Source organism: Danio rerio, chromosome 12 (genome assembly GCF_049306965.1).
Source record: "Danio rerio strain Tuebingen ecotype United States chromosome 12, GRCz12tu, whole genome shotgun sequence".
Lineage (NCBI taxonomy): Eukaryota > Metazoa > Chordata > Actinopteri > Cypriniformes > Danionidae > Danio > Danio rerio.
In genome coordinates this window covers 51,642,501-51,660,000 of record NC_133187.1, presented here as the reverse complement: position 1 = coordinate 51,660,000, position 17,500 = coordinate 51,642,501, and the positions used below count along the sequence as shown (strand labels likewise).

General features: G+C 48.3%; 2 protein-coding genes across 15 annotated transcripts in view; one reads left to right on the top strand and one right to left on the bottom strand.

Annotated features, from left to right (window-relative positions):
- chatb (choline O-acetyltransferase b) overlaps nt 1-4,725 on the top strand; it is a 9,111-nt gene extending 4,386 nt beyond the window's left edge. For 2 of the 3 annotated variants that reach the window (XM_073917308.1, XM_073917307.1), the window contains exons 9-14: nt 107-384; nt 556-678; nt 764-905; nt 982-1,044; nt 1,155-1,292; nt 1,520-4,725. In XM_073917308.1, coding sequence (XP_073773409.1) covers nt 107-384; nt 556-678; nt 764-905; nt 982-1,044; nt 1,155-1,292; nt 1,520-1,729 — 954 coding nt within the window. In that variant the 3' untranslated portion in view covers nt 1,730-4,725. 3 annotated transcript variants of the gene reach the window in all.
- Nucleotides 4,726-11,133: 6,408 nt separating this feature from the next.
- Nucleotides 11,134-17,500, bottom strand: part of LOC103911968 (poly(ADP-ribose) glycohydrolase) — a 21,236-nt gene continuing 14,869 nt past the window's right edge. For all 12 annotated transcript variants that reach the window (XM_073919075.1, XM_073919069.1, XM_073919072.1 and 9 more), the window contains 5 exons: nt 16,590-16,668; nt 16,389-16,497; nt 11,796-11,901; nt 11,465-11,593; nt 11,134-11,346 (listed from right to left, as the gene is read on the bottom strand). In XM_073919075.1, coding sequence (XP_073775176.1) covers nt 11,234-11,346; nt 11,465-11,593; nt 11,796-11,901; nt 16,389-16,497; nt 16,590-16,668 — 536 coding nt within the window. In that variant the 3' untranslated portion in view covers nt 11,134-11,233. The remainder of the gene's footprint in view (nt 11,347-11,464; nt 11,594-11,795; nt 11,902-16,388; nt 16,498-16,589; nt 16,669-17,500) is intronic.

The window sequence follows — 17,500 nt, the reverse complement described above, 5'->3', positions numbered from 1 at the left end:
TATTGTGATGTAGATGAAGATCAGCACACACCTTCTGCTTCAGTCCCTCTAACACACTTTAACAATGTGTGTGTGTGTGTGTGTGTGTGTGTGTGTTATGTTGCAGTTTGTGGTTGGGGCAGACGGTGTGTGTGGAGTGGTGTGTGAACACTCTGCTGCCGAGGGCATCGTGCTGGTGCAGTGTGTTGAACACGTGCTGAAACGCACGTCTGTAAGTGAGCTTGAACACACACACCTCTCCAACACACACCACTCTGACACACACTGCTCGGACACACACGTCTCCGGCTGGACCACTGGTCTTCCTCAGCCACGCAGACTACTCTGGAAATGTTCCCCGCGGGTGGAGGAGATGCTGGCGGCGGCAGCGGATCAGCTGCAGGGGTGAGCAGAACACACACACACACACACACACACACACACACACACCCTCCCAGCAGTGGAACAGACCCTTCAGCTGCTCCTCCTCCTCAGTTGGCACACACTGATCAGACTGATTGATTAGCGGGGGTCCTGCAGCTGATCAGTGTTGATGACCCTCTGCTCCTCCTGCAGGCTGGTCTGGGATCTGCACATGAGTGTGTGTGTGTTCTCCGCCTTCGGGAAGACTCTGATCAAACAGCAGCGCATCAGTCCAGACGGCTTCATCCAGCTGGCCATACAGCTCGCCTACTACAGGTCTGACTGACTGAGTGTGTGTGTGTGTGTGTGTGTGTGTATCTGTCTACTTTACTGTCTATCTGACCGTCGTCCGTGTCTGCAGGACCCACAGCAGGGCGGTGTCCACCTATGAGAGTGCATCTCTCCGCCGCTTCCACCTCGGCCGTGTTGAAATCATCCGCTCGGCCACAGCGGAGGCTCTGCGCTTCTGCACGGCCATGAGCGGGGGCGGAGCTTCAGTTCAGGTCTGTCTGTCTGATCATCTGTCTGTCAGCTGAAGCTCCGCCCCTGTGAGCTGGTGTGACTGACTCTGTGTTGCAGGACTCAGAGAAGATGGAGAAACTCAGAGCAGCTGCAGACGCTCAGGCTCAGCTTACACTGAGGGTGAGAACACACACACACACACACACACACACACACACACATAAACTGGTCTGCAAACACACTAGCTGCACAAACACATCACACACGTGCATGTTCCTCGCCCTCTGCAGGCCGTCACTGGGAACGGGATGGACAATCACTTACTGGGACTGCGGGAAATGGCCAGGCAGATGGAGATGCAGACGCCGGACATATTCTCTGATGAAACATACAAGATCAGCAACCATTTCATCCTGTCCACCAGTCAGGTAAGAGCAGCACACACACACACACAGACACACACACAATCATTGATGGTTTATAACTGCAGTAAGACTCGGACTCCAGCATTCCTGATGAGTGTTCGGGGTTTGCTGTGTGGTGTTCCTGCACTCTACTGTAGACCGTCACAGCTGCTGTTCAGTGTTGCAGACGTGGCAGCGGGAGTAAACACTGCAGAAATACACTACATGTGCTGTGCTGCGTCTTCCTCCAGGTCCCCACTGAGATGGAGATGTTCTGCTGCTATGGTCCAGTGGTTCCAGACGGTTACGGTGTTTGTTATAATCCTCAGTCGGATCACATCGTGTTCTCAGTGTCCAGTTTCAGAGAGAATAAAGAAACCTGTTCAGATCGGCTGGCAGAAGAGCTGCAGGTCGCACTACTGGACATGAAGGACCTGTGCATGAAACACATGAAACACTAATCTGTGTAACACCACACTGACCACAGTAACACTACAGTAACACCACACTGACCTCAGTAACACTAGAGTAACACCACACTGACCACAGTAACACTACAGTAACACCACACTGACCTCAGTAACACCAGAGTAACACCACACTGGCCACAGTAACACTACAATAACACCATACTGACCACAGTAACACCACACTGACCACAGTAACACTACAGTAACACCATACTGACCACAGTAACACCACACTGACCACAGTAACACCACACTGACCACAGTAACACTACAGTAACACCATACTGACCACAGTAACACCACACTGACCACAGTAACACTACAGTAACACCACACTGACCTCAGTAACACCACAGTAACACCACACTGACCACAGTAACCCTACAGTAACACCACACTGACCTGAGTAACACCACACTGACCTGAGTAACACCACACTGACCACAGTAACACTACAGTAACACAACACTGACCAGAGTAACACCACACTGACCACAGTAACACTACAGTAACACCACACTGACCTCAGTAACACCAGAGTAACACCACACTGACCACAGTAACACTACAGTAACACCACACTGACCTCAGTAACACCGGAGTAACACCACACTGACCACAGTAACACTACAGTAACACCATACTGACCACAGTAACACCACACTGACCACTGTAACACTACAGTAACACCATACTGACCACAGTAACACCACACTGACCACAGTAACACTACAGTAACACCATACTGACCACAGTAACACCACACTGACCACAGTAACACTACAGTAACACCATACTGACCACAGTAACACCAAACTGACCACAGTAACACTACAGTAACACCACACTGACCTCAGTAACACCACAGTAACACCACACTGACCACAGTAACACTACAGTAACACCACACTGACCTCAGTAACACCAGAGTAACACCACACTGACCACAGTAACCCTACAGTAACACCACACTGACCACAGTAACACTACAGTAACACAACACTGACCAGAGTAACACCACACTGACCACAGTAACACTACAGTAACACCACACTGTCCTCAGTAACACCAGAGAAACACCACACTGACCACAGTAACACTACAGTAACACCACACTGACCTCAGTAACACCAGAGTAACACCACACTGACCACAGTAACACTACAGTAACACCACACTGACCTCAGTAACACCACACTGACCACAGTAACACTACAGTAACACCACACTGACCTCAGTAACACCAGAGTAACACCACACTGATCACAGTAACACCACACTGACCACAGTAACACTACAGTAACACCACACTGATCACAGTAACATCACACTGACCACAGTAACACCACACTGACCACAATAACACCATTGTAACACCACACTGACCACAGTAACACCACACAGACCACAGTAACGTCACTGTAACACCACACTGACCACAGTAACATAACTGTAACACCACACTGACCACAGTAACACCACTGTAACACCACACTGACCACAGTAACATAACTGTAACATCACACTGACCACAGTAACACCACACAGACCACAGTATCATAACTGTAACACCACACTGACCACAGTATCATAACTGTAACACCACACTGACCACAGTAACACCACTGTAACACCACACTGACCACAGTAACATAACTGTAACACCACACTGACCACAGTAACACCACTGTAACACCACACTGACCACAGTAACATAACTGTAACATCACACTGACCACAATAACACCACACAGACCACAGTATCATAACTGTAACACCACACTGACCACAGTATCATAACTGTAACACCACACTGACCACAGTAACACCACTGTAACACCACACTGACCACAGTAACATAACTGTAACACCACACTGACCACAGTAACACCACTGTAACACCACACTGACCACAGTAACATAACTGTAACATCACACTGACCACAGTAACACCACACAGACCACAGTAACGTCACTGTAACACCACACTGACCACTGTAACACTACACTGACCACAGTAACATAACTGTAACACCACACTGACCACAGTAACACCACACAGACCACAGTAACGTCACTGTAACACCACACTGACCACAGTAACACCACACTGACCACAGTAACACCACACTGACCACAGTAACACTACAGTTACACCATACTGACCACAATAACACCATACTGACCACAGTAACACCTCAGTAACACCACACTGACCACAGTAACACCACACTGACCACAGTAACACAACACTGACCACAGTAACACTACACAGACCACAGTAACATCACTGTAACACCACACTGACCTTAGTAACACTACACTGACCACAGTAACACTACACTGACCACAGTAACACTACACTGACCACAGTAACAACACTGTAACACCACAATGACCACAGTAACACTACACTGACCACAGTAACACCACTGTAACACCACACAGACCACAGTAACACCACTGTAACACCACACTGACCACATTAACACTACACTGACCACAGTAACACCACTGTAACACCACACTGACCAAACTAACACCACAGTAACACAACACTGACCACACTGACCACAGTAACACCACACTGACCACAGTAACACTACACTGACCACAGTAACACTACACTGACCACAGTAACACCACATTGACCTCAGTAACACCACTGTAACACCACACTGACCACAGTAACACTACACTGACCACAGTAACACCACAGTAACACTACACTGACCACAGTAACACCACACTGAATACGGTATCACTGGTCTCTTTAAAAGTGTGTAGTCATGCTGTCTCGTGACGAAGATCTCGTATGTTTCATACACACATGCGCAAGTTCATATATAATTCCAGCATGTGATCATATTATTTACAGCTCTATTATAAACTGTAAGAGCAGTATGTTGATCTGCATAGGTGTGTGTGTGTGTGTGTGTGAGTGTGTTGTGATAAATGTCGTATATTAATAAAGATTATCTTCAGTCAACTGAAACTTGTTTTATTGCATTTCAGATAAAGAACTGAAAGGTCAGTCATCAATATATTGACACTCAGCTGAAGAGGGACACACACACACACACACACACACACACACACACACAGATTCTTTAGCAGATGAACTGAATCTAACCGTGTGGTCATTAGTCTGATCAGGCCTCCTCGTGTCCTTGGGAACGCAGGAGTCTCCAGCTCTGCCAGAACACAGAGAGATAAACCTGCTGTTCTCCAGAATACATCAATTAAACTGCTGATTTATCACACGCAAAACAGGTTCTCCAGAAGAGGCGTCTCTTCAGTTCATCCAGTGAAACCACATCATCTTCATCATCATCATCCTCTTCATCATCCTCATCAGGCCGCAGAGCAGTGCTGATGTATATGCAGCTCTCCATCAGCGCTAGGCAGTGTCGGAGTTTGACGAGCACCTGTCAATCATTCTGTTCACTGACCCGATCAACTGCAAAAATACAAAACCCCTATAGTCAGTGAGTCAGCTGCTGTTTCACACAGAATAAACTGATCTCAAAGCAGAGAGCAGAGCCGCGTCTCCGTCAGAGCTGCAGTACAGCATCAGCTCCTGCACAGATATCAGTGAGAAGTGCAGTAAATAACACCTTCCTCTTCATCAGAGATGCCCAAACTAGAGCCCGCGGGCCAACATTGTCCCATGGTAACCTTTAAACTGACCCGCCATGCCATCTGAGAAGGGTTTAAAGTGGTAAAAAGGAAATGTGTGAGTGTGAATGCTGTATGAGTCAGATTTATAAAGCACACAGCACACAGAGCTCAGTGCAGAGGCTATGCTGAGGGCAGATCTGCTGGATGCTGTGGTCAGCGTTCAGCTCCACTGTGTTATGAAGGTATGAGTGTGTTCTGAACGTGATGTTGGCTCTAAATCACAGTAGGTTATAAATGAAAGAGCTGTACTGCATTAGCTAATATGATTCAAAGCACTGTCTGGAACAGGAGTTAGGCAATGACCCATGGCAAGCTTACTGTAAAATCATTGGGTTTATTCATCTCTGGCCACCGCTATTGATGATGCTGGATTTCGGCACTTCATACGATCAAGTTTAGGCACCCCTGATCGATCATAACCCAATCAACAGGAGCAGTGATCAGGTGATCTGCTGAATACTGATGTGATGCGACACAGGTGATGTCCACAGGTGATGTCCACAGGTGATGTTCACAGGTGATGTCCACAGGTGATGTCTACAGGTGATGTCTACAGGTGATGTCTACAGGTGATGTCCACAGGTGATGTCTACAGGTGATGTCTACAGGTGATGTCCACAGGTGATGGTGATGATGATCTGCTCATCAGGAAAGCTGTAGTGCTTTAGGAGCAGAGATGGGTCGAGGATCTCCAGCACAGATAGGAGAGAATATGAGTGAAGTGTGTGAACACAATGATCCTCAGAGGAAGAGAGGAGGACATGTGGAGATTTCCCCTTCAGCAGTGCAGAACAGCATTAAAGACTGAAGGAGTCTGGAGGAGTTTCAGTGCGTAAAGGACAAGAGCGCAAGCCTGAGCTGAACACCCGTGACCTCCGACCCCTCAGGGGGCGCTGCATCAAGAGTCCTCATTCATCTATAAGCAGATCAGCACATGAGCTCAGCACTACTGCGCTAAACCTGTGACAAGCAGCACAATACAGAGTCACATCCACAAACACCAGCCAACACTGCACTGTGCCAAGAGGAAGCCCTATGCTAACAGTGTCCAGAAGCACTTCTCTGGGCTCGGAGGGATCTGGGATGGAGCATCACACAGTGGAGACGTGTCCTGTGCTCAGATGAAGCAGAGTTTCTGGTGTTTCTGGGAGAAATGGACGCCGTGTGCTCCAGACCAAAGAAGAAGAGGATCATCCAGACTGACATCAGCAGCAAGTCCAGAAGCCCGGCTCTGTCATGGTCTGGGGTTGTGCCGGTGCTCTAGTGAAGGTGACCTGCTCTTCTGTGATGCTCCATTAATGCTGAACAGCACAGAGAGATTCTGGAGCTCAATATGCTGCCTTCTGCTCCAGAGACGCCCTGCAGAGTCCAACAAGACCATGCAGAACCACATTCAGCTCACATTACAGAGTCCTGCAGCAGAGGAGGAGGAGACAGACGCTGGACTGACCTGCCTGCAGTCCTGACCTGTCTCCAATAGAGAATGTGTGGAGCATGTTGAAGCACAAAATGTGGCCGTGAAGAGCCCGACCTGTTGCCCACCTGAAGACTTGTGTGCAGGAAGACTGGGGCAGAATACAGCTGAAACCCGTCAGCACCGCTGTCTTCAGCCCCTGAACATCTTCAAGTGTTGTGAAGAGGAACAGCAGCAGAGGGAGATGCTTTACAGATCACACTCTTTAAAATGTGTTGAAGTGGGAAATACCCGCTCATTTAACGCACTACAGTGATGATGATGAGGAGCACACGGGGATGCTGAGGATCTGCACTGGAGCACACGTCAGAGTCACTCGGGAATCAGTCCTGTCCTCTTGATAGTGTCTCCACACGCTGTGAGCATCTGCTGGTGTTGAGCTGTGGATCAGCACACAGCTCAGGCTCATTCTCCTCTGCCGGATCAGGAGTGTGTCCCTCAGCTCTGTGCTGTTGTCCTGCTCTGTGTGCACTCGGCATTTCCATTCAGCATTTTAACACAGCGTCTCTAAATTAGCAGAACACGGCTGTCGGGAAACACGGCCAGCGTCTGTTTACTGCAGCAATATGAGGCAAATCAACACACAAACACTTAATTAAGGCCCAAACAGGAGCATGAGGAACTTCACAGAGCTCTCCTCCATTCCCGGAGAGCAATCAGCGTTCAGCTCCTGACAGTCTGAAGGGTAAAATAAGCCGTAATGCGACAGCGCTGCTCCCTCGCTCCTAAAATCCTCAATTACAGAACAGCAGAGAATGTTTTAGGATAAAGAGCTGCTCGTAATGACCGCGCTGGCATTTCTGAAGGAGACGTCAGACTGTCTTCTGCTGCTGTTTCACTGAGTAATTGGCTGAGGAGAGGAGAGAGAGAGAGCTAATGATCCTGCAAACAGAAGAAGAAGAAGAAGAAGAAGAAGAAGAAGAAGAAGAAGAAGACTCGCCATACAGATAATGAAGCAGCGACACACACACACACACACACCGGGTCCTCCATCTCTGCGCTTGTTCAGTAGTAATATTCGAGTTACTCTGTGAAATGTGCCGTCAGTCATTCTAGAGTTTCAGCAGTGAGTGTGTAGAGCAGCGGTGTCCAAACTCAGTGCTGGAGGGCCGCTGTCCTGCATATTCAAACTCCAACCCCAATCAGACACACCTGAAGCGGCGTCAAGCTCTGACTAGGTTACTAGAAAGCTCCAGGCAGGTGTGTTAAACTGCAGGACAGCGGCCCTCCAGGACTGAGTTTGGCTGACGCGGGCTCTGACTCCAGCTCTGATGAGGGAACAGCAGCACACGGCTCAGCTCACACTACTGCAGTGCTGGACTATTCTGACTATTCTGAACACATGAAGAACAGCAGACGAGGACTACAGTGTCCACCACACTGAGCCCAACAGCAGACACACTGCGCTGCACTCTCAGACATGTGTGTGTGTACAGCATGCGGAGATCTGGGAGATCACAGGAGCCTGCATCAGTGTCATCATCATCAGATTTACTGAAGGTGGATGAAGATCCAAAAACAGAAGAGCAACGGCCTGCGAGTTCTGCTGGAGATCAAGCCTCAGCAGGCCAGAGAGAGTCGACAGCAGTGAGTACTGTGTGTGTGTGTGTGTGTGTGTGTGTGTATGACAGCATACAAACAGAGCAGACACAGAAATGAGGCCTTCAGAACCTCCAGAAGCTGAAGCAGGCGGAGCGGAGACACCGAACACTGCTGGATCAATAATCTATCTGTGCTGATCCAGAGACCTGTGAGAGCCGCAGGCCCGACTGTCCAGACTCCACATCCACACACTGAGGCTGACACACACACACACACACACACACACACACACACACACACACACACACTGCGTATTCTGGTCGACTTCAGCGGTACTGTGAGCATTCAGGACATTCATTACTGACATTTATTCTCCTTCAGCTTAGTCTCTTTATTCATCAGCGGTCGCCACAGCGGAATGAACTGCCAACTATTACAGCATATGTTTTACACAGCAGATGCCCTTTTAGCTGCAACCCAGTACAGGGAAACACCCATACACACTCATTCACACACACACACACACTCATACACTACGGTCAGTGTAGTTGATCAGTTCCCCTATAGCGCATGTGTTTGGACTGTGGGGGAAACCGGAGCACCCGGAGGAAACCCACACCAACACGGGGAGAACATGCAAACTCCACACAGAAACACCAACTGACCCAGCCGAGACTCAAACCAGAGACCTTCTTGCTGTGAGGCGATTGTGCTGCCCACTGCGCCACCGTGACGCCCTCTTAACATCTGTCAGTTTTCCACACACACACACACACACACACACACACACACACACACACACACACACACACACACACACACACACACACACACACACACACACACACACACACACACACTTGTACAGCCACACTGTAACACTCACCTGTCCAGCTGTCCTCAGCTCTGCACTGATGATGGAGAAGGTCAGAGGAGGAGCTGCGGTCAGACGACAGCACATGAGGAACAGAGGAGGAGCGTCAATATAGAGAACCACTGACAACTGATCCAGAGTCAGCTGAGCTGAGCAGATCTGCTCAACTCCTGCACGTGTGTGTGTGTGTGTGTGTGTGTGTGTGTGTGTGTGTGTGTGTGCGTTTACAGCTGATCTAGACTCGTCATCTTCAGGGGTGACCTCCTCAGTGCTGTGTGGACTCGGTCAGACACACGAGGGTCAGGGCAGAGTCTGCTCATCTGTCCTGCTGTTCTCAGATCTGTGTTCAGCAGATCTGGGTTTACTCCAGCGCTCTGACCTGAGGAGACTCAGACTCACATTAGCACTTCAAACGCAGAAAGCAGAAGCTGAATTAATGCAGGATAAAGAGAAGAGAGCGCCAGGAGACTCGAGACGCTCTGCCCAGAGGGAGACGAGTCCCAGCAGAGCTCCAGCATCCACTACACAAACCCGAGCTGAGGAAGAGGAGAACACATCAGCAGCAGCAGCACAGAGAACACGGATGACAGTAGTGAGTGGTGTTTGTTCTAATCAGACTTGATGCAGAAGCACTGATAGTCCACTAGTCTCCATCTCATTAGCATGTCCAGCAGGCCTGAGTGAGCAGCAGCCGTCTGTCCATTAGCCATTAGAGTGTTTGAGCTGCTGAAGATGATGTCAGCATAGACTAAGAGGATTATAGATGTGGAGGTGATGATGAACTGAGACAGGAGCCACATAGACTGACACAAGCATCAACACACACTCACACTGAAGCACACACACACACACACCTGACCAGCACTCACAACACACACACTGCTGTTTCACACCTGTCGCACAGCCGTCTGTAGCTCCACCCTCTTTTTAAATCTTATTTGCATTTAAAGCAACAGTCACCAAAACACCACAGTTAGGATCAAAGCCTGAACGGGTCAGTTTCAGAGAGGCAGAGGACATCATCTGTGTGCTGTTCTTAACTCTCACACACACACACACACACACACATTAGACTTACAGACCCTGTAAGGATGAGTTTAGCACCAGGACACAGAGTCTGTCCTCATAAACCACATCAATACTGTAACACTCAGATCAACCCATGCATTAACACACTTGTGTCCTCATAAAGCGATACACACACACACACACACACACCTAGTTTCTGTGTTTCAGTATTGCGGACACACACAGGCCTGCTCTGGGAACAGCAGCCCAGCGGCTCCGCTCTGACAGCAGGATCAGGGCCCCGGGGCCCCACTGACAGACAGGAGGGTCTGATTGCGGAGCTGCGCCATGAGGCCCTGTTCTCCTGACGTGGAGCTGCGCCATGAGGCTCATCTCAGTCTGACTGACACCTCTATTACCCACAATGCCATGCTGTTCCTACACACACACACACACACACACACAGCTCTGTGTCACCGTCACCAGCAGATGTGAACAGATTTAATCAGCCTCTTTAACCTGATCCAGAACTGCAGAAACTGACCCGCTCTAAACTCTGACAAATAAAGCAGATACACACACACACACACACACACAACAGATTCACAGACACCCACCCCCCCCTCCTCAAAAGGTCAGACTCATTGAGGGAGCAGAGGAGAGGAAAGCGGATCAGCGTTTGAAAGCGCCGCAACAAAGCCGGAGTTCAGGAGCGCTCCTGCAGTCCACAGCAGCACAGCGGGGGAGCGCTTTCATCTGTGCGGGACACACACACACACACACACACACAGGGAGAAACTCACAGAAACACACGCACGTATTTAAAAGAGCTTTATTGAGGCACTGAGTGAAGACAGAGGCACAGAGATCACCATCATCATCATCTTCATCACAATAACAATCTTCATCATCATCTTCATCTGTCGAGTCGCTCTGTCAGGAAGCTGTAGAGTGTTTCCTCAGGTTTTCCTCTCCCCGTTTTCTTACACACACACTCATAATACTCCAGCAGCAGACTGAACACAGAGCCTACACACACACACACACACACACACACACACAAACACACACACACACAGATGAACAAAATAGGGACAAATCTGTGTGTGTGTGTGTGTGTGTGTGTGTGTGTGCGTGTGAATCTCACCTACGGTGGCCTGAGTGTGTGTGAACAGTGTGTGTATGCGATGGACGTCTCTGAGCAGATCCACATCTCCAAAGGTAAAGTACATCAGGTCACGACCCGCTTCTGCTGCCGCCATCATCTGCAGCACAGCTACACACACACACACACACACACACACACACACACACACACAATTGTTAATGTGACTACACTAGCAGATGTCCAGTGGTAATAACACAAGTGTTCATATGAGAGTGTGTGTGTGTGTGTGAGTGTGTGTGTGTGTGTGAGTGTGTGTGTGTGTGTGTGTGTGTGTGTGTGTGTGTGTGTGTTAGGGTTAGTTTAGGGTTACCTTTGAGTCGAGTGTCTCCTCCAAAAACACCACAGCCCCAGTTCCCTGTCGCCACAGCGGACATACACTCAGCCGGAGTCCCGGGTCGCACAAATCCACAGAACGCCTGACACACAAACACACACACACACACACATTTGTTTTTGTGAAAAGTGGGGACATTACATAGGTTACATAGTTCAGTGTGCATATTTCACCTGCTTTTAGTAACACCTGTGTCACACCCATGTCATTATACAGATCTGTGTCCTGATATGTCACAAAAACACACACACACACACACACACACACACACACACACACACACACACACACACACACACAGACGTAAGCGTTGATCTATCAGCTGTAGGACAGAGCAGTGTGTGTGAGGGTCGATGTGTGTGAGGCTGTTCAGCTCATGAGGACTGAGATCTTCATGGATCTTCATGTGTGTGCAGCTCTCAGTTTATTCTGACTCCAGGTACCATCAGTTCAATTCAGATTCCTCCAGCTCAAGCGGATCACCTGATGAGTCGTGATCCGGTCTATTGTAGATGGATTAACCCAATAAATCCTTCTTCTCAGTTAAACAAGAGTTAAACAGGAGACACTACTGCACATTTACCCTAAACCAGCGCTGTCCAAACTCAGTGGTGGAGCGCCGCTGTCCTGGAGAGTTTAGCTCCAACCCTAATCAAACACACCTGATCCAGCTCATCTAGCTCTGTGTAGGTGTACCAGAAACTTCCAGCAGGAGTGATGAAGCAAGTCAGAGCTCAACTCAGCAGGACACCGGCTCTTTTTACCGTTGACTGTAGGCCTGTTAATAGATCCAACACCATCATCAAATTTGCAGATGACACCACAGTGATTGGTCTAATCAGCAACAATGATGAGACGGCCTACAGGGAGGAGATACAGCATCTGGCCACTCAGTGCACCGACAATAATCTGCTCCTTAACACCAAAAAGACCAAGAAGCTCATTGTGGACTTCAGAAAGGGACGAACATGATCCCATCCACATCAATAGGATGGCTGTTGAGCCTGTCTCATCCTTTAAGTTCCTGGGGACCCACATCTCAAAGGACCTTTCCTGGACCACCAACACCTCCAGCCTGATCAAGAGGGCTCACCAGCGCCTATTCTTCTTAAAGACACTGTTTGCGCTGAGCACGCAGTATTCTGAAGGACACCTCTCACCCCGCTCACAGACAGTTTTCTCTCCTGCCCTCCGGCAGACGCTTCAGGCTCCCCCGCACAAAAACCAGCAGACTGAGGAGCAGCTTTTTCCCCAGAGCTGTCTCCCTCCTGAACTCTGCCCCCCACTGACTCTTTTGCCCCCCCCCGCCCCAATACACCCCCCAATACACCCCCCACTCTCCTCTAACTTAAACTCCTCGCAATAACTGCACTGTTTAACATTTGCACGTTTAAAATTTGCACATATTCACTGCACCACATTGAACTCTTTACTTATTGAACTGTACATACCCACTGCATATGGGCATTTGTAACTATGTACACACCCACTATACATATACACTTGTAATCATGCTTATTTATCTGCATACTACTGACTATTAATAGCAACCTGCACATATATTCATATATTGTAAATCTGTTCATAGCTTATCCAACCTGTATATAATGTTCATAGTACATCCATCTGTAAATATCACCATAGTTTTCTATAACTGCACTTTATAACTTATTCCTGTATCCTGCACTTGCTGCTGTTGCACTGCTGGTTTGACCTAAACTGCATTTCGTTGCATTGTACTTGTACATGTGTAATGACAATAAAGTTGAATCTAATCTAATCTAATCTCTCCAGGACCGAGATTAGACCCCCCTGCCCTAAACACTCAAATCAGCCTCAATTCAAGACTGTTAAAGCTTCAACAGAGGCATCGCCTGCTCATGAGCTGATGAGAAGAGCAGATCCCCTGCAGTGGAGCATCTGCCAAAGATCTGATCCATGTCAGAACCCAAATGTGCTGAAGAAGGAGAGATGATGTAAGATATTAGAGTAATCTAAAGCCTAGTTCACACTACAGGATTTTAAACATCAGCAGATCGCTGTGCCGTTCACACTACATGACTTGACTTTGTGTCTTTTAATCTCTGTGGTGTTCACACTACGCAACACTCAGTGAACGATCCACAAGAGGGGGGTCACACACTACATGATCTGACAACAACTCATTCCCCATCAGCTCATTCAAGCTACCAAACCACAGCCAATGAAATGTTGAGGGAGGAGTCGTCAGAAAAAGCTGAACACTATTGGCTGCTTGTGTGCTGATGACATCACTGACAGCGTTTCAAGCTTTGGAGAAAGCATTTAAAAACATCATCAAATCAGCTGATTTATCAGCGGATTAATCACTCATCTGCAGGCTCCAGTGGAGAGATACACAGAGAGTTTTTAATTTTTGTAATTTTATAACTCTTTGAAATAAAACTAACATATTTATAACACCCTGCCGCTTTCTAACTATCAGTGTATTTCTTTCTGACATTGTTATTATTTTATTACAAAACAGTAAAGAACTGAGCATTTCTGCCTTAAATTACCATATTGGTCAGAATGACTGCATGCATGTCTGATACTTTTCGCTGTGACTTTAAATATGTGTGCATTTTCTTGCCTGGCAACTTCCTGCTAACATAAACAAAACTTTCTGATGGCAAAAACATCAATTTACTTCAGATATCTTTCAAAACAGCAGATTCTGTGCTGTGAAATAGCTCCTGTTTGAAAGTGAAAATGAAAGGCAAGCCTTTAAGTGTTTTAGTATCTTAACTACATATTTATAGGCTGTATTACCAAAGAAATATTACATTTTTAGGCTAATGGTGTCATTAAATATGATGCCAGACATTCAAAGCTTAATTTTAATATCTCAATAATAGCTTTGAATGTAAATATGTTGTGACAGCATGACGTTTTATATGAGAACGGTCAGAATGAGCAGTATGGTAATTCTAATAGTTACAGAATTCTAGTTCCACTGTTGATATATCCTCCTCTCATGTCTGTGCTAACGCAGAATGAAGCGAGTGCAGCGATGCCCATTCTGACCAATCACAGATGTTTCTGCTGAACACACAGGCATTCAGCTCATGCTGATCTGCTCTCTCATTGGCTGCAGCTCGTCACTACACATGACCACACGTGGGGTTGAGTCGGCCGACTGCTCTGGAATATTCAGCATGCTGAATGTTGGATTTCCGTCTGCGAGGTGTCGGCGACGCGTCAGCGAGGCTCGTTGATGGGTTGTTCAGTAGTTCACACATAAAGAGCGGCGAGCGCCGAGCACCCGCAGATTTCTTCCCGATCACAGCCCGATCTGTCGGCGAGCTCGTTAACTTCCAAATCGGGCTCAAATCAGGCTTAAAATCCTCTAGTGTGCACTAGGCATAAGAGCACTTCACCAACCACACAGAGACATTTACAACCACACCAAACATGAACACAGAGCCTCACACACACCGAACTAAACACTGCTCATCCTGTGTGGAGTGTGAGTGAGCCGCTGTGGTGGAGAAGGTAGAGCTGAGGGCAGAGGATGCATGACCAGACAACCTGAACCGCTGCGCTCCTCATCTTCTGCTCACAGTAGACAGGGTACTGTTTTAGTGCCGGACCATTCTCACGGTCATATCTCATGTGCAGTTCCAGAACTGCTGCCAGGGTTTAATATTACACACACACACACACACACACACACACACACACACACACACACAGAGAGAGAGAGAGAGAGAGAGAGAGAGAGAGAGAGACAGACTGAAGGAGAAACACCAAAGCCTCCATTAGCTGAGCTGATCTCATGTGATGTGCAGAACTCTGCAGTATCTCCATGCTGGAGCACTGATCTACTGTCTGATCTGACCTGCCATTCCTCAGACAGACAACATCAGGTCTCTAGAAGCACTCGCCACAGCCTCCTCACAACATCTGCATCTCCCTCAGCTCTCCTGCTCCAGGTGTTGGAGACTCTGCTGTTCAGTGTGTGTGTGTGTGTGTGTGTGTGTGTGTGTGTGTGTGTTTATTGCTGATATTCAGCAGGCTCTTCACTCTGACTCTATCAACTCTAGTGTGTTTGAGCATCATCATCATCTTCATCATCATCATCCTCATCATCTTCATCCTCATCATCTTCATCCTTATCATCTTCATCATCATCACCATCATCCTCATCTTCATTATCTTCATCATCATCTTCATCATCATCTTTATCATTTTCATCATCATCATCATCTACATCTACCTCATCATCATCATCATAATCACCATCATCATCATCATCACCATCATCATCTTCATCATCATCATCTTCATCATCATCCTCATCTTCATCAGTTCTGCAGTAATCAGAGCTGAACTATTCCAGAGCAGTGATGGAGGATCAGAAGATCAAAGCTCAGATCAGAGACAGACGCCCTCCTGCTCCTCTGCTCATTACTGACACACACACACACACACACACACACACACACACACACACACACACACAGCAGCTGCGGCCCATCCTACACATCCACTGTGACCCAAACTGTCCACCCCTCTGCAGCGCCGCTGTGTGCTGGACTCTGCCCTCACCTTGTTCAGCTCTCTCCTCAGGCAGTCGGGCTGGAACTGCTGGAGGAAACTCCTGTACTGCAGAGCATCAATGGCCACGATCTCTGTGTGTCTGCGCAGCCACTCATCTCTGCACACACACACACACACACACACACACACACACACACGCTCATCAGCGGCTCTGACACACACAGCTGGCGTGTGCAGCACGGGCCTCACCTTGGCGTCTGGTCGTCATGGTTTCCAGCCCACCGGTAGGTGTTGGCGTATCCAGAGTACCTGCTGAACTGCTCAGCACCTGTAAACAACAGCAGAGTCCACATGAGCATCCCATAATGCACTGCTGTATGTCTGATCAGTGCTGGACTGATGCTCAACAGTCATCCAACACTCCCCTACACCACAGTGTGTCACACACGCCAGATATCAGCTCACAGACACACCGAGCAGAGCTGGGAGTGTACAGGAGTGTGTGTATGTGTGTGTGTGTGTGTATGTGTGTTTTAGAACAAACACTCATTCTACACAAACTCTTGTGCGTCCTCGTGTTGTTCCTCTGGTCAGTGTGAGCACTCCTCGCTCTGCTTACTCCTCTGCTTTGCCACGCCCCCACACAGCTGACCACGCCCCTTTAAGATGCTCTGATGTTGAGAGTTCTGAGGGAAAGTGGACCTGAAGGGAATCATGACCCATCATCATATACAGCGCCTCTGCTATCCTCAGACCAGCGCTACGATGCTTCAGTCTCAGATGTGCGTCTGATGATGTGTGTCTGATCATCGGCGTCTGATCATCGGCGTCTCTGAGAGCTTCTGCTAATCTAATAAGTGAATCCCGGTAGCGCAGGCCCGTCCAGCCATCGACCCGCCGTAAAGGCCGAGCCTGCGCAGATAAGCTGATTGTCTTTATTGGGAAGAAACGAGATAAGCACATTCCTGCTGGGAAGAATTCAGCTGCTGTGACCTTCAGGAGAAGAGCCGGGCTTTGTGTGCGTCTGTGAAGAGTGTTCAGTGGAGATGCCGCGTCTCTGACAGCCGGAGGAACCTGTAAAGGTCATTAATGCATCTCATCTGCAGCAGAATCAGCCGCTCCATCTGCCTAATGCCAGCGCTTTGTTTCCTGAACCATTC